The 18,939-nt window shown below is 37.5% G+C and overlaps 1 protein-coding gene across 1 annotated transcript in view; it reads right to left on the reverse strand.

The window, feature by feature from the left end:
- FAM193A (family with sequence similarity 193 member A) overlaps nt 1–18,939 on the reverse strand; it is a 73,297-nt gene that overhangs the window by 22,781 nt on the left and 31,577 nt on the right. Inside the window, exons 3-8 of the mRNA XM_065735847.1 lie at nt 16,653–16,898; nt 14,514–14,680; nt 14,065–14,232; nt 10,702–10,936; nt 8,270–8,394; nt 2,703–2,847 (exon numbers count right to left, since the gene is read on the reverse strand). Coding sequence (XP_065591919.1) covers nt 2,703–2,847; nt 8,270–8,394; nt 10,702–10,936; nt 14,065–14,232; nt 14,514–14,680; nt 16,653–16,898 — 1,086 coding nt within the window. The remainder of the gene's footprint in view (nt 1–2,702; nt 2,848–8,269; nt 8,395–10,701; nt 10,937–14,064; nt 14,233–14,513; nt 14,681–16,652; nt 16,899–18,939) is intronic.

The raw sequence follows: 18,939 nt of genomic DNA on the forward strand, positions 1-18,939 counted from the left end.
AATATTTGTTATTTCAGTAGAGAAAAAGAGCTTCAACACAAACCACATGATTTATGCCCAGGATATCTTTCAGGAAGCAAGAAACCCAAATTCAGATGTTATCAGAAAATTTATATTTCAACCTCACACATCTGCAGTGAACATGCCAGCAATGCTGCCCAATGGAAAAAAGATGTCCACCACCATGCTTCTACTTTCTACCCTGTTTATTTAAAGGCTAAAAAGTGTTGGAGAGCAATCAGACAAGGTAAAGTGAGACAGGCATGTGAGCAAGTATTCTTTCACTCTGAAACAGATTTAATCATAAAACAAAACTAACAGTTCAGTCAGAACTAATATATAAGAATAGATCTCCTACAAGAAACTCTGATGTGTGCACATATTCCACAGGATGCTCAATGCTTCCAAACTTTAAAATCTATCAAATGTAGATAGTACTTTTGAGCACCCTAAATTCCATCTGTCAAATGGATCTATTTTCCTACCCTGTTTCATAAGAAATATAAAACAATTCTTAACACAAACTCCCTGTGTCCAAAACCAGAAAGAGATTTCATTGATTTATGTAGGTAGTATAAAGATAACAAAATAACGCCAACAAGTATACCAGTAAAATATAATTTTCTACTCTGCTCACCAGGACTCCAACCAACTCAACAGAGAGAGTTGAGCAAGAAACTCTGTACTTTCGAGGAACTATGCAAAGGGAGCTCTGTATTCCTTCATTCTGTTCGAGCCAGCAGTATTAAAAATGGAAGTGCCCACAAAATACATATGATTATCTAGCCATTACTTATGGAAACAGTCCAAATATATTTAAGACTTTCCAAGTTAAATACAATCTAAATTTGGTAAGGAAAACACTAGGACCTCGAGGTAAAGACTAAATATATTTAAACTCTTGCATTTCAGATGCTTTGAACATCTTCCTCAGAACCTTACCTTGTCACAAATAAAGGTGTTGATATGAATAAATGATTTTCTGGAGTTTTATTACATACAAATACAGGAGTGTATTAGTACTATAAGACTGTCTTACAGAGTCTTTAAAAAATGGTATTATTTGTACTGCTTGCAAAAGGCATTTACTTTTATTCCCCAAGAACAAGCAGTGAAACACTGTAGGAGAGGTCTGTACTATCTCCATTGATGACTTGTCTGAACATTGAGATATAGTTCCAAAGATGATGAAGGGTCATTGATCTGTGCTGATCTGCACGTTCTAGTCTTTGATACAGCAGCAGCAGAACTTCACTGCTTCATTGAGCCAAGAAGCAACAAATAACAAACATGCATGCACAGTTAAGATCCACAGTTTCCGTAGTAGCTGGGCTCCCTGATTTCTGCCTTGTTGACAACAATATCACTGCACATTCAGGTAAGATGGTCAGACTGAATTATTTATTTTTGGTTAAGAAAGTATAATAACTACCATGGATAACACCAACATCAGTTTTAATAAAAGACCATTAAAATTATTGTATATAGTTAAATAAGCAAATTTTATAGGATGTATTCATGTTAAAGTTCCAATATGATGAGAACTGAACTGGGTTCCCTTTCTTACTGGACAGCCACAGCACCCTGACACCACGGGGAAAATGAACATTAGTAACACAAGAAGTGAAATTTCAGAGTGCTTCCATCTATTATTGAAGTGCACAAAAGCAGCCTGACCAAGAGAAAACTTCGTGACTGATAGCCCAGTGATGTAGACCCCAATATAGAACAATCTCCAAAAATAAAGTTATTTCTGCCCTATCTCAGTCTTGAAGGCAATGAAATTACTGGTAGAAATCTTCATCACACAGCAGAGCCTCTGAAGGACATTTACAGTGAACTATAACACATGAAAACACCTTACTATCCATAAAAGCACAGCATTAATAAGACTTAAATTAGATCTCCGTGCTTGTAATGTTCGTAAAACTATAATACAAATATCTATAAAAATCTATACAAAATCTATAAAACTCTATCTTCAGTTACTCAAGTTGTTTGAACTGTTTGAACTACAGACAAAAATCAAGCAAGTAATTTTAGAAAAGCATAAATAATCACTTTCAAAATGAACAGCAAACTTTTCTGAAAGTAAGCTCTTGATAATATACAAATCAGTACAAAAACATTATGTTCTCTAACATAGCACAGACAATAATCAGCTGCAAAAATTCACAGTTAAAAAGCAGGTAACTACAGATGTCTCAAATACTTAAGTAGTGAGACTTACAAGTTCTGCTTTTTGATGCTGTACAAAGGTCACTGTCACACTACACAACTTGTGTAAATAAAAGTCATTTTAAAGCCATCCCTTCTTATTAATTTCATTTAATGTAATTATTTTTGAAGTCCAGTGTACAGAGATTTTTTTCCCCTAGTAACAACTAGGGAAGAAAGATTCATATTAGTGCACTGTGAGCATTTTATAGTCTTTGAATATTTTTGAATGGCTTTAGTCTATCTCCAAGCCACAGTATAACAACTTGCTTCATTAATTTGATGGTATTTCTGTAAAATTACTGTTCCATTTTGGCATATTAGAGTTCTTCTCTATTTTGGAAGACTGACATCACTACAAAAGTTATATTTTGTAGCTTCAAAGTTCTGTAAAGCAATACCAAAGAAATTCATCACCAGAGGCACAGCCTTCCATGGGCCACTCCCAACATAATGAGTCATGGAACTGTTTACACAGTTCTTACCTGTTCATCAACATAATCATCTATTCTTTTCTGGCATTCAAGCCATGCTTCAGCAACTTGCCCCATTTCCTGTTCCAGCTGATGATACCTTTGTAGCAAGGTACTATACATATCTTCACTACAGGAATCATGCGTTGTTCCAAGCCTACAAAGATCAAGCAGCATTTGTTACACGAGATATATGACTGGAAAAATAAAAAACAAAAAAAACCACAAAAACAATCTCACACAGGTCTACCAGACTGTAAAATGCTGAAGCGCAATTACTGATACACCTAGGTCCACATAACTGCTTGCATCTCAAAATCAATATTTTTCATCAATTTTCAAAAAAAATACCCAATTGTTCCAGTGTTCTATAACCAATAATAGTAAGAATGTGGGAAGTGCAACCTTTCTGGAGCCTCTTTTCCATGGGTAACCAGATGAGCAATATTTATTCAAATTTTGATCCTTGATATATTTATCCTTTCAAATCCTATAGGTTAAATATACCTGTTGACTATTTATTGAACAGTTAGATTGTAAAAATAAAGGCAGAAGCTTGTTAACCTAAACTGTCATGAACAATACTAAAAACATTACTAGGCAAACTGGAGGTAAAACACTGTGGAATGACGCAAGAGAGATAACCTGGTTGTGTGCAGTAATCTACGATCACTTAAGATGCGACATCAACTCCAAAATGCACTTATACCATTCATTGATGGCTGTTCCCAGGAGGGGTCCCAGGAACAGGAAAAAGACTTCGTTTTCTTTCCACTAGTTCACTTTTGTAATGGATTTGTGTTTTTTTGTTGTTGTTGTTTGGTTGGTTTTTTGTTTGTTTGTTTTTTAAAAAGGTATTTGCTGTAGAGTACATCATTGCAAAACTCAAGTAAATAAGCAAGCTCCCTAAATCTTGACTACAAAATCAGGGAGAAGTCAAAATTCTCTTAGGTGTAAGTTTAAAGCACACAGAATTGGAATGATCTATGAATTGGCTCAAACAAACCTAACCTTCTCAATGTTACTCTTACTGGGTAATTATGGAGAAACCAGCTGGTACTTAACCAGGCACAGAGGTTGTACATTGGTCAAAAGGCTTAACAAGCCACTGCCAAAACCAAAGCACAGATACCTTAACAGCTGACATGAAAGCCCAGGTCCAGCATTTCTGGGAGGTTTGTCACAAATTTCAGCTGCAATTGGACACTAATCCAAACAAAGAACTTAACGCTCTGCCTGTAAGCCCTTAAATTTAAGGGGTGATGAAGCATAAACAAGCTGCACAGACAACTCAGTAATCATTAACTTATGGCCATTAGCATCACTTCACCAATGAACTCAAGTTTCTTACTGTTGTTTTTGCCTAGAACCTGCAACACAACCACTTTAGAAAGCTATGTGAATAATTCCATACATTAGAAGCTCAGAAAATGCTTCTGTGATAGGGTGCAAACCCACTTCAAAGGCATATGGCAACTTTAAGAATCAATGTTTAACAATTTTTCCTCATTATCAGTGCAAACACTGACAATTCCTAATCCAAGATCACAATTCACTCCTTTTCCTACAGCCTGTGTTTTTGATACGACAACATTATGCATAATTCTGATCCTTGCTTCTCAGGAGTCACATTTATTTTCAGAGCTGTTGTTGAATAGCACTATTCTTACAAAGATTAATTCTGCACAAAATCTAACTTAAGTAAGATTTAAAGCTACAAGCAAAACTCTTTGTAAAAAATTTCCATTAACACTGCAGCAGAGTTAATACTTTCAATTTTTACTGTGACTCTTGAGTACAGATCAACACGTATTTACATGCTATCACTAAATGTACCGGAATTCCCAAGGCATGTGTAAAGCAATAGGTGATGGGATTACCTTAAATAGTGAAAATAAGCCCTTATCAATTACAGTATCTAATCTAAAAGTCCTACTGATTAATTGTTTCCAAGCGTACAGACAGCTCTTACTGCTGGTCTACACACAGTACAACTCTACACAACTCCTAAAGAAATCAGAGGCAGCAGAACAAGCTGCAACCCACTAAGACCCTGGTAGTCCACACTGAGCAGATGATCACTCCTGGCACAGCTAACCTTGCATCATCTAGTTAACCTACCTCCCCTCAAGACTGCTGTATTTAAACATCCTTAAGAGAATTTGTTATAGATGTCAAACATGCTTTATAAATATCTTAGTTGGTGTGCCTTGGTGTGCCAAGCCTTTTGAAAAAGCCAGAGATGTACAAATGATAAAGTAATTCAGATAAGGGATGAGAAAATGGGGTGAATGCTCAAAATCTATATGAAGCAAAGATGCCAAAACAACACTATTTCACATTTTGAGAAAAATAAAACAAGAAAGCCAATGTCTTCTGTCATGGAACTCTGGCAGCACCTTATCTATTGCCTAAAAGAAAGACTTTCTAACCATAATAAGGCAAAACTGGAAAAGGGTTAAGTGTCAGTGATGATTACCAGTCTGCTGATCCCATCCAGACAATGTTATTGCCATTTGCTATTCTGTGTGGGTTGGGAAGAAGTGAGAGGGTCTGCCTATCCAGGAATCTTGACTGTGGCCAAAAAAAAAAAAAAAAAAAAAAGGGTCCGTTTTGTATCCTGAACAAGGAGCAAGACTACCTATCCTTCAGTAAGTCTGAGAGAAAGCAGATGCTTACTCTTAGAATTCATATGAGGAACAGGCTTCTGTCGAGAAAATATGTTAAGTTTAAAATGCCATTTTCTAGAAAAAATAGACAACATAATACTTGTGTGAATTCTTCAAAGGCTTTTTTACCACTATGCAGTTAAAACAAACTATGCATTTAAGGCAATGACTCAAAAGGAGATAAGAAAAACTTAAAATGAGTCTCAAATTTCTGAACATTTCAGACAGACAAATCTCTTCATGACAGTTACAGGAACAATCAAAATGTGAGTATTTATTGTAATTGTATCATGTCAAATAGAGTTTCCAAAACTACTGATGTCTGAGCTTACGAATGTTTCTGTGATAGGTGGAAAGATTTATCCTAGAGCTCAATCCCAACCGAGAAGTTTTCTCCTCTGCCTGCTTCTTGAAGCATTAACAGATGCAACATCTAGAAATAAGACCAATTAAGAGATTAATGGCTCTCAAAGTCTATATATGCATGCGTAAAAAGGATTTTAGGTATAAAATCTATGGAAAATTACCTATCCACCTGTTAAGAGACAAACCACTCAGATCTTCCCACTCTGAAATGGTGGAGCCTCTCTCACCCTTGAGAATTTCTAGTGTACACATTACAGATCACCAACATACAAATGCACCCCAGTTTGTGAAGTGTTCATTATTCCTTCAAATAAAGGTTCTTAAAGCAGCAGCAAACAGTGAAAAAAGTTAATACTTGTCTCCTACTCAAGAAGACCTGATCAGGAAGGCTAGGCTGATTCTGATGCTTGCCCACATGAGGCCTCTGCTATGATATTCCTCTACTCTACAAGGTACCAAATTCACAATAGAAGGCAAATTACTCTCATTTTTTAGGGAAGACTAAGGCCTAAAAAACTGATGAGTAAAAAACATGTGACATGTGAAAAGTAACAGCAGTACTCTATGCTTACCAAAGAAACAGGATAGAAATCAAGGAACAGGAAAAGTCTGTGTAGAATCCTTCCTTTCAAAAAGGCTTGTGAGAATCAATCTTGGCAATACCCTTGTTCCTTAACTGAAACACCCTTAAAACTATCTAGGGAGCACAGATATATCCAGAAAGGAATCCCTGAAGGAAGAGGATTCTGTCTTTAAAACTTGATGATAGCTGCCACTACAGTGAAGCTCTACAAAAAAAAAAAAAAAAAAAAAAATCTGTTGCTTAGGTTTGAATTCCAGTAGCATTTGAGAAAAGGTAAATGCAAGCAATCCAACATTTCTGTTAAGAAATGACTCCAAGTTTCACATAAGACCATTCTCATATCCATAAGTAAAGGAAGTATCAACAGCCTCAATAAACTAGAACTGATGGATCAAGAAGCGCAGAGAAGCCTTGGCAGAAAATAAGCAAGATGCCTGAGAACAGCGTCACTGAAAACAGTACTGGAAAGTCAAGCACAGATCAAAGTGATCAAAGGGAAAGCATGCATCTGAACAACATGTTGTTTAACAGAGTGACAGAATTGCCTGCCTGGAAGAGGAAAATGGGGTCCTGGTAATAACCCAGTACTCAGTCTAGAGACAATTAAGTCATCCTGCTTTCCTTTCTAACAACTGCTTGCAAAAGCATAATTCAGAAGTTTCCTCATTTGTCACAAGCAATATTTCTTGCAACTGAGACATTAAATCAAACTGTTTCTAGTAGCTTGGAAAAAATATCCAAAACAGCATGTGAGACAAAAATACACAGAAGTACTAAGACCTTGATCAGAAACAAGTCAGAGAGGTCAACACAAGCACTGCATGGCTGTAGATCATGAAGATTAAACAGAACTCGAGATGAAAAGCAACATTTCTGTACATTAATAATACTTTTCCTGCACAAAACAAGCACTTTCAAGTACACAAAACACAAACAGAACCACCCTGACAACAAAGTATACATTTCAAAGCCCCAGGAAATGCAGTATGCCATCCAATCTACAAGCACATAGCAAGGGTGGCTTTTTTGTTTCGTTTGTGTGTCTTGTCTTATAGCCATCTAGTCACTCGTAGAGCAATGGAAACAGTATCAGTGCCTATGACAAGAGAGGACATTACTATTCAGCCAAGACACCATCATTTTCATATGACACTGTCATCTTACTAGGTAACCTACAAATAAGGAGATTAGTGTAGTAATTTTTCTAACAAGCAAGTCATGCCAGCAGGTTGGCTCAACAGAATACAGATCACAGAACTGTAGGGGTTGGAAGGGACCTCTAGAGATCACAGAGCCCAACCTCCCTGCCAAAGCAGCTCCCTAGCCTAGGTTGCACAGGTAGGCATCCAGGAGGGTCTTGAATGTCCCCAGAGAAGGAGACCCCACCACCTCTCTGTGCAGCCTGTGCCAGAGCTCCGTCACTGCACTGTGCAGAACTTCCTATGCTTCAGTTTGTGGCCATTTCCCCTCATCCTATCGCCACACACTGCTGAGAAGAGTTCAGCCTTGTCCCTTTGCATCCCACTCATTAGATATTATAGATGTGGATCAGATCCCTTCTGAGTCTTCTTTTCTCAAAGCTGAACAGACCCAGGTTGCTCAGCCTTTCCTCATAAGAGAGGTGTCCCATGCCTTTTATCATCTTTGCAGCCCTTTGCTGGCTCTTTCCTTGAGATCCCTGTCTTTTTTGTACTGGGGAACCCAGAACTGGACACAATACTCCAGGTGAGGCCTCACCAGAGCAGAATAGAGGGGGAGGATCACCTCCCTTGACCTGCTGGCCATACTCTTTTCAATACACCCCAGGATCCCACTGGCCTTATGATAAAGGCTTCTTACCTATCAAACTGGACAAGTAGCAGACTTCTGTTGTTCTGTTCTGTCGTTGTTTTAAAGTGGTGGTTACAAACATAGATTTTGCTCTCTCCTTCAATTTACAAAAGTGAAGTTTAAATCTTTACCTTAGCTGTGACACTAATGTTGGCAAGCTATTCTGCAGGAGTGGCTCAGAGAATACCAGATTTTCAAACAGATGCTTGTTGTGCAATTCCCATGTCACCTGAAATTTCTTCAAATGTTCGTTTTCCTATAATGAATAACAACCACAAATAAGCTCATATTATAAAACAAAGTAAAGAAATGCTTTTTGCAGGTTATAATATATATGTATGTAAATATATATTCTATTAAACCCTTCAACCAGCAGGCTGCATTATCCAGTTGAGATATTACTCCATTTTAATATTCAAACTATTGTGCAGTTCTTTAATGATTTATGTAGACACAGCTTCATACCTTTTCTAAATTGTCATGAATTGGGGAAAAAAAACAACCACACAATAAACAGACTGTGCTGTTGAAAGCTTCCACTCTTTTCTGCACTGTAAGATTTATTTCATGAATCAGTTATTAGCAGGCTCCTGTCAAGCAACTGTCTATCACCAGTTGTTTTTCAGTTCTTTTAACCTATCTAGTAACAGATATATGATGATAGGTTGTAATTTTTATTCAAAATTGATATAAGCCAAGTAGAGAGTTCTTTCAAAGTGCAACTGCTTCAAAACTGCAGGTTTTCTAAGTAGCCAAGAGACCAACAGTCTGTAATTCTCTAACAAGCAGAATGTTATTCTATTTAATGTTACTTAATATACAAATGCCTTGAATATCAAGACCTACAAAGTAAATCTGTTATCATGACATCAGAACCGAAGACAGGAACAATGTTTCCTTCAAGTTAAGTCTTTCCAGATACAGACAGCAGTAAACAGTTTTCTACAGCAGTACTCGCTAATACAGCAAAGTTAAATGCAACTGTCCTTTCAGATCAGCAAGTGAGGCCTATGTACTATAGTGTCAAGTAGCCAGAAATATAACAGTACTTCAGAATTTCAAAATTTTATTAAGCATGGTGGTTTAAAAAAATAAAACATGCTTATAAGATCTAAATACTAGAATATCAAGATTTAAAAAAAAAAAGAATTGAGAAGTTCGAGGCTCTCCTTTTAGTACTTATTTAGATATGTTGCTTTTTTTTTTTGCCTCCCAGTTGCACAAGAGACACGCACTACTTCAATTTGAATAGTGACTTCAAAATATTCACAACTACTATAAAATGCCCTTTTTCTTTTATTACTTGTAAGACAAGAGGCTTTTTGCTTTACTTTGAGTTTTGCCTGAAAAGGAAGAGATTGGTGAGGATAGCCTCAAAGTCATTATCTCATTTTCATATAGCTGAAAAGTTTTCTTGAATACTGACTGATAATAATCACCAGAGGAAAAATAGAGAAGATTATTTTCTGATCAGCTGGCACTGTTGAATTCATTACTGGTCATCCTACTGTGATAAAGCAAATTTTTGTACTGCAATCCGTTCACTTTGCAGCTGAAAACTCCTACGTTCAGTGCCACTCAGCTTGAAGAGTTTCTTCTCTCCAGCACCTAGTTTTGATGACTTAAAAGATGCCAATTAACAGGAAATGGCAGTGACCACACATCTGCATCAAAGTGATAAAACTGAGAAAGATTATACGCCAAATAAAAAATACAGGCAACAGGAAAAAGCACCAAATATGCTGTGTTTCTACATAGAAACATCTTCCTGCTTTGGTCAATTCCATTTCACAACAGATCCACCTCAGAAGTGACACTCAGGTTCCCTCCATCTCATCTTTCTTATCTGTGATCATCTGTTACTGACTCTTTTCCTTTCTTGACATTCCCAGGCAATCACTTTTAGCTAACTCATGATAAAAAATTCCACCACTTCCAAGAAAAAGGAAGCACTGGACATGGCTATTGGAAATGCATGTACAAGGAATGTACTAATAACCTCAGTCACTGTGACATTTGTTTACTGTATTACTTGCACGGTTACCCAAGAACAGAGGATTTAAAGCTATTACATATTTTCTACCTGCCAATACAAGTCAGCACGATCAGCTGACAAAAACAATTGAGCAGAATATTAATTCCTGAGAAAAGGTCATCTTTACAAGTAGCAATTCTTAATTTTAAGGAAAATAACACAGAAAAAAAATATTAAAACAATTTGATTTAGTGCTACAAATAAAATTCCGCATCCTTTACATGAGGTTCTCAAGAGAAGAGAACAGAGAAATGCTGTAACCATTCAGTGGAGTTATCTAAAATGTTGTAGATTTCAGAACAAATACAACAACACACCACCTTTTTCTTCACACAATTTTCACTGCATTCATTTTAAGAGATGTCTGACCCACATCTGTGAAAAACAGAATTTGCATTTTCAGAACGCCCTCACTTCCAACCACGTGTGACACAGCCCTTATAGTTCACAAATCTCGGACGACTTCCTAAAGAACCCAGAAGCAGCTCAGCTAGCATCACTCTGAGCAGGTTGTTTTCTCAGTCTTACCAGAGTAACTAGGAAGGCGCTGATTGTGCACGCTGCCTGACAGAGCGCGCTGTACTCTTCAAGTAGGAGTGAGATGAACTGATGTGCCTGGGGTGGCCCTTGTATTGCTAATGTTGATGCAACTTTAGATCCCAGTGACAAGTGTCTGAGCAGACGAACCTTCATTTCAAGTACGTATTCTCTAGCTTGCTGTTCCAATCGTTGGTAAAGCTGATATGGATCTCTTTCACAAAGCCTGCAGTTTTAGAATATTTGTGATTAAAAAAAATAAAATAATCGAATGAACAATTTTCACTCTCCTAAAAATACTTACTGGTTATCTTCATTATTATTACAAAAAAAGAAACAATTATTAGGGTTTACAGAACTACCTTAGATTTGGGAGAATACAACCCTATGCCATGGAACTGAGTAGCTTTAAGACTAGCAAAGAAAATTTGCACCTGAGGAACGGACTCATTTAGGACCTCAGTGTTTCACTACTAGCTGTGAGCCAAAACCCCTTACTTATTTGGCATACAGCCTTAAAGAGATACTTAGTTACAACTTCTTCATATTCTTCCATACAGCCTTAATAAACGTCCCATTTAGAACAACCAGATCTAGGCTCTATTAATGTATGTAGGATAGTCTTTTACCTCAAGCCATTGGAGATGTTTGACACATTGGGCAGTCAGCATTTGACTAAACACTTACTAACCAGACTGGACTCAACAGTGACTGCTTTGTGAGACTCCTCTATTGTTAAATTCAACTGAAAGAGACAATTCATATAATCACCAAATTTTTAAGACATTCATTAAACTGATTCTCATTTTCATCAAGTTTCTTACCCTAAGTTGCAGATCTTCTGTACAAAAACATTTTTTACATTTTTATTAAAACTATGTTACTACAGAGAGAGACATATAGGATTCACAGGACCATAAGTAATGTCCTTCACAGAACATGACTTACAGTACTGCCTTGACAGCACACAAGCTGCAATCATTAGAAGTGACAAGTGATTGTATTTTAGTTTTGTTTTGAATCCAACATAGAGACCAGAACTTGAGAACTCTTTGTCTCAAAGAAGACTAACACAAAAGCTCCAGAAATACACTGCCCTCTGTGCACTCTTTCAGTCTTCCAATAAGAAGCACTGCAGATATTGAAAGGCACAGCTAAGCATGGCACCGAGCTGCCTGACACTATTCTGGAAATGAGACATGGGTTTGAACCACCTCACACAGAGGAAAACGGTTCTCTGGCTCCTGGACAGGTGCTTTGGTGGCTACACCGAAAGATCCAACACTCTAGAATTTCTCTCCTGCTGATGGTGTGTCTGGGTGCAACTACTTGGTGGATGGAAGATAACACGAGCCTGAACTGACATACAGAAGAGAGCTATACGATAAGAGAGTTTTCATACTTAACAAAGGTTTAGTCACCAGACTTTGAAAGGACTTCATAATTCATAATTCTCAGTGGGCACTTAAGTTAAAAGGAAGAACAGGATCTCAGTCAGCCATCTTCAGAGCTTCCTATCAAAGCAATATTCAGAATGAGCCACTGGACATGATGGTTGCTTTGAAGCACTTTAAAGTGAAATTGTACTATTTAAAGTCCTGTGGCTTGGAGTTTAGGCATTCATCTCAGGTTTTTGGAGTGCAGGGAAGTGGAGAAGAACAAAGAGACTAGATAAGTAGTTACAACTTAAATGAATAAATTCACTGCTGCCTAGTCCCAGCTCTTCCTTCATCAGTTACAAAATAAGAGTACTATTGCACTGTCATGAAGTACGCTGATTTAAAGTAGGGACAGTATTTGGCACTACAGCCTACTTTCAACAAAGCAGGTAATTTTTTTCTTGCCAGCCGCATTTAACACAGCTGAGCATGAAGTTACTAATAAGGAATTTGCCTTTTAAATTAGCCACAGCATGTTTGGTATGCTACCTACACCCTTTTTCCTTTCTATTCCTTTTTAGAAATAAACAAAAATTGTTTGCAGTACCTACAATGACTAGTTCTGCTGAATTTGTGTGACCATCAGCATCACAGACTGGACTCACCAGTGTCTATACAATCTCAGCATCCTAATTTCATTTCATAATTTGAAGACCACAAGAAATTCTAGAGTGAAAAAAAAACATCATAGTAACATTGAAAATTTTATTCCTTGGAATCCTTTTCTTGCCTTTTATATTTTAATCATGCTTCCAAACAGTGCCAAACAGTTCTAGAGAAAGGCATCCATGTACACAGAACATGTATGTAAGAAAGCTACACAGCACATGCTACAGTTTTCAAAGCTTTCCAATTGAGGAAAACTATAGCTGTGATTCAGGTTTAATTACCTAAACACTACACTACATTTAAGAATCTTTTCTTTTAAAAACTACACTGCATGTTTTGATGGCTTAATTTAAATAAACCGAGTGTGACTAACAGAAAGGTATACTGTATTTCTCTACAGTCACACAACTCACGTTCAAAAAAGAGCACTCCATCTTTATAGCAGAAGCACAAAAAGCTTATTTAATTATTTACTAAGATTCATTCAGAAATACAGTCACAAAGAGCTGTACTGGATTAAAATCTTTCAGAAGTTTCTCTACCTTGCCAGCACCGTCTCAAATAGAAACTTTGCTTAAGATCTACAGTTGTTTAGTCCAGTCAGACCTTTGTAAATTAAGTAAGCACAGAGCCAGTGAGAGAATCTACTCTTTGTCCACACACTGAACTGTACAGAAAATAAAATGAACATGCTGGAGCACTTGGGAGACAGCTACAGTGTTCACCTAAGGGAAAAAAAAACAACAAACTGACAACTGAAGAACACAAAGCACATCACTGACTCCATACCTAGAAAAAGATGCACTTTCAATTTCTGAAATGAGAACAAACTTCTCATAATCTTCCTCACCTAATGATCAACAGCCAAAATCTTCTTTCTGTAACTTCTAGCTCTTACAGCTACCATAAATGCAATCACTGCTGTAAAATTGAGTTCGTTCAACAAAGTAAGGTGTTTCATGTGGAGGAAATGCAAGCTAAACAGCATCTTTTTAGTAGCAGTAATCATCTCAATAACTTTTAAGGATTAAGGTTTTGGGGATCTTTTCACAATTAGGCACTCATATCCCTATTGCAGACACATACAAACACTTCTCACACATTTCATACACTCAATCCAGCACTTTAAAATCCTGCATGGAATACAGCTGACTTCTATAACCTTTCCTTCTAGTGGAGAGACGATCATTCTAAGCTATCAGACTTACAGCTGGTAAATAAAATTCTAAAAAAACCACTCTAAGTAAATTACAACCCATTAGAAAAAACTGTTAGTACTTAATAAGTATTTTTTTAAGTGTTATACCTATCCACCAGCTCTTTCATTCCTTCTTTATCTGGTACCAAAGATTGGTCTTGGTCGTCTGCCAAAGGGGTCCCAGCTTGGCGATAGATACATCGAACCATGTACCTTACTTCTGACCAGTAATTTTGAAGCTGCTGAGATTCACGTTCAGTCTCTGCTGAAATTTCTCTGCAAACAATGACAAAAAACCCTCTCAATTTGTACATCATGCAAGTGTATCGATTCCCACTATTCCGAAGCCACTTATCAGGGAAATCATGTCTAGAAATACCTAAAACAGAGCACATGCCAAAAATAAAGTAAAAATTGGATAAAAGCCATCATTCCTAAGTTCATGCTACTGTCAGACAGCCCCACTGAATTAGTTTAAGCATATGCTGACAAATAAGCAACAGGACAGCTGACAGGCTGAGTACAGGCATTGTTTTAAGTCTGAATTCAGTTCTTACCTGCGCTCATTACAGGCCTCACAGTTGCATGCTATGTCTGAAGGAGAGGAACTGTTAAGATCGGCAGCAGGCACTGTCTGTGCACCAACAGTTATCCTTCCTCCTCCTACAGATTCCTGCTGTGATCCACTGTTTCCAAGAGGCATGTGCAAAAGAAAGTCTTGGCTCTGAAAGAAAAAAAAAAACAACTGGCAGCAACTTTGGTTTCCAAGATTCAAGTGTGAAATGTTAATACATAGGCAAGTAACATGACAATTCTTAGTGCTGAATATATTTTGGGAGAAGACAACCAGCCACAAAGAATTTATCTTCGAAGAGCCCAATAAATGCACAAGATAGACTTGAGAAAGCCAGCAACGTAAATAGTTTCATTTCAAATAACTGAAGCACGTTAGTTATAATTATCACTTTTATGCAGTCCAGCATAAACAATGAACTAAGCTAAAAGAAGGGTTGCATCATCCACGATTAACCACATAAACCAGTAATAGCTCTTCAGTCTCTTATTTGACAGTGTGTTTGACTCTCTTAGTTTAACAACCCATTCCACAGAAAGCATAAAATCTCCTTGTATATAACAGCAAGACATACTACTTGACCGTAATGGATGTTAGCATCAGTTCCCAGTAACAGCAGCTTTCCATCTCCTGCGTGCAGTGCTGCTCACTGCTAACAAATGACACAGCTCTCTCCAGAGGCTGCTGGTATTTTGATCTCCAGTTTCTGTTTCTCCACTATGCTCCACCCTCTGAACCACGCTTCCCCTTCAGCACCCTCCCCAGGTTGCCACCAGCTGTCCTTGATGACAGGTAGAAACCTCTCCCAGATCAGAAGCAGGAAGTTTTTTTGTGCTTCAACCCTGATCCTGGAGCAGGATAAAGACAGATATAAAAACAAACTTGTATGCATCCACTTCCGACAGCACGAGCAGCAACTGTGGTTGGTGTTGAGGCAAATCAAGCATCAGAACATCAAGGTAATGACAGCAACAGCAGCCAGTGCACAAGAACATCTGCAGCAAGCTACTCACACTCTGGCTTGCAGTGACCGAACAGATTTTTGAGCTTCTTTTTTTTTCCTACCTGTTTCTTCCAAATGTGACTAGCCGTATAATCCACTTACATGCTTTTTAAAGTTGCTGAAACTTGAGAATAGTTTGCTTTTAAAAATTTCTCTTGCCAGACACCAAGACTTAATGAGACTTCTACAAAGCAAGTTCTGCCTTGCTTGCACATGCAGGATGACTTCTTTACTATTTGAGCTCAGTTACAGTGAAATGTGTCAAAGCTTTTTACTCAGTTAAACAAAAATGTGCTTCAGTTTAACTGTTCTTTGTCATCTCTACAATATGTTACCATGCAGCTACTAATATAATCCCCTTTGATGTAATCTTCTGGGATTAGTTTTCCTAACCCTTGTTAACAGTAAGGAAATCAGCAAACTTCAGCTGTAAGCACAAGTAATATACTCTTAAATCTTCTGTATTACAACCCACATGAACCCCTCTGTTAATATGAATTTAACAGCATATGCTATACAAAAACAATCTTATTTCACACTGATTTGCTTATTGAAATAAAATCTGTATATGCCTACAGGCTACTATCAGAAACATAAAGCTTCCCAAATCATTTGTGAACACTTGTTTTTTCCACATAGTATGATAGTTCAATTTAAATGGGGGATTGCTGGACATGGCATCAAACTTTTTTTTTGTCTTTTCATGACAAAGACACCCCTAAGTGAGGCTGAATTCTCATTTGAGAACACTCTTTAATACTTAAAAAAAAAAAAGCATAGCTTGAAATACTTACACTGGACATTAAAGCAGTGTTTGCAGTGCTGTGAATGAGTTATTGTTACATGCACACTACAAAAAGCTGTCCTTCTTTCTTAAGGAAAGAAAAAGCAACAACAGCAAGAGGAACTTCTCTATTCAGCTATCCAAATCCCAGACTTGAAACCTCCCATTTTTCGAACGCATGGAACAATTCACCTGTTTCATTTAGCTCACATTAAAAACTCAGCATCAACTAAAATACTCTCTCTGCAATTGCAGTTTAAGTGGTGCCAAAGCACAAAGTCATATTCAGCATCTTATAGCACATCTTCATAGTCTACTGAAGTACTTCAACTTACCACAAGAGATTGCTCTATTGTAGCATGCCTCTCCTCCTTTTCGACTGTTCGTCTACAGTCTGGACACACCCACAGTGGAAGATGCAGCATATTGTTTGCTTTTGGAGATGTGGAAAGTGCTGTTTTGCTAGAATTCTTTATTCCGCTCTCTGAAAGCGAACTATCTTTTCGTTCACTTCTACAAAGAAGACAATGCTCACCAGTTGTATACGGTGCCCTTTGGCCCAAGCCAAAGGTAAATGGTGTCTACAAATAAATGGTGGGAGAGAGAACCAGTTATTCACAGAACACATACCCGAAAAATATATTCTGAGATTCTCAAAGTAAAACTTATCATTCAGCACTGACTATTTGGATTGTCTTAAGATCAAATACCACAGCCTGGCAAACAATTGCAATTATGAATAAATTCTATCTAAGAATCAGAGATGAGGCTTGCCTTTCTAAAATAATTAAGTCTAAGAGCAGAAAAACTACTAAGTAAAAATAAAAAGTATTATTGCTTTTACTGTTGTCATTCTCAGAATTGAAAAGGAAAGTAATAGCTCTGAAGTTCGGTGTCACCTCCCTTTTGAAATACTTGTTGCATCAAAGACACTTTTAGCTCAGCTTATTGTAAAAGAAAAGCTTAGTTTCACCTTAACAAAATTGATCAGTGAAGCCACTAATCAACTACTGAATAAAATATACTTATGAGGACAGAGGCAACCAAGATTCTCTTCCAGGATGCTACTGTGCATGAAATCGTGGTTCAGCCCTGGTGCACTACAACGTGTCAAGCAAAGCAAGCCAAATAACTTCACAGGAGCTCAGCAAAATTATAACTGATGAAACAAAACATGGACTAGATTATCTTGGAGGTCTTTTCCAACCTTGGTTATCCTATGATTTTATAAAGGCACAGTCTCAGATTCGTCCCATTGGACAGCTACTAGCTCTGCCCTCATTATTAACATCCACCATGCAAGCCTCAAAATCATAAAATCATGGAAATGTTTGAGTTAGAAGAGATCTTAAAGACCATCTAGTTCCAACCCCCTGCCATGGACAGGGACATTTCTCACTAGACAGCGTTGCTCAAAGCCACATAGAACCTGGTCTTGAACACCTCCAGGGACAGCACTATTCACACCTTGTCTGGGTACCCTGTTCCAGTGCCTCATCACCCTTATACTGAAAAAATTATTCCTAATATTTAATCTAAACATATCCTCTTGGAGTTGCTTACCCCTTGTCCTATCACTATACTCTCTGACAAAGGAGCTCCTCTCCAGCTTTCTTGTAGGCCCTTTTTAGATACTGAAAAAAACAGTTATATTCTCTCTGAAAGGAAAGGCACAATTCAAATAAAGCATACAAGCATCTATCTATGTACTACTCTAAATTCAGCAGTATGATCCTGCAGGCCTGTACTGCACAAGCATAGGTGAAACAAGTGCTATAGAGAAAAGAACTAAGTCAAGCTACAACACAAGTGACTGCTTGTCTTCACAGTAAGTCAAATCCATTCTCTGTTGCTGACATATGAAGAGAAACGGCATAGCATTAACGAGCCTAATTTTTATGTTGTTTGAATTTATAAAATTAATTCAGTGATATGGAAAAAAAGACTAAGTTCCAGACCTTAAAACTCCACATTTTAATAATGTTCCCAAATACTCCTCCTTTCAGAACTTGAAGATAAACTTATTTTAACAGTTTTAATGAGAACTCATGCTTAACCAAGTCAAGTACACATCTTTACCAGGTGTTAATGCAGGTTGTTGGATTTTAAGAGGAAAGACTTGCTCTGCCTCCTGGAGGTCTGGGGCCATCCCCCTATTGCCTCTACAAGCACAAACAGATTTCTGAAATTAAGCATTCCTCTTGCCTGAACTGCAGATACTATATTGATACTTAAACCCAGCACAGAAACCACAGCAGGCTGCTGAGGCTGCCCTGAAAGTCTCCTTCTTAGAATACATTTCTAAAGCCAGATTATGTCTCTGTGGATACGAGGAAGACACTTCTACAGCTTCTGAAGGCAAAATCTTACGAACATCAGCTGCAGAACACCTTCCAACAAGGAGGAAAAGTAGAGGAAACAATGTAAACATGCAGAAGTGAAGGCAACCTGACACTTCCAGTAAGGTAAAGTTCAGGGTAAACAGACCCCAGACACACTACAAGGTCCTCTAGAAGCTACAACTTAAATTATGCAAGTTTTTATCAGTACCATTAAACAAACAAAAACACACAATGGCAAACAGAGCAGGAACAAGCATCTTAATGGTTGCTAACCTGCTGA

The sequence above is a fragment of the Cyrtonyx montezumae genome, unplaced genomic scaffold (assembly GCF_038088225.1).
Source record: "Cyrtonyx montezumae isolate F1298 unplaced genomic scaffold, pur_monq_1.0 scaffold_2, whole genome shotgun sequence".
Classification (NCBI taxonomy): domain Eukaryota; kingdom Metazoa; phylum Chordata; class Aves; order Galliformes; family Odontophoridae; genus Cyrtonyx; species Cyrtonyx montezumae.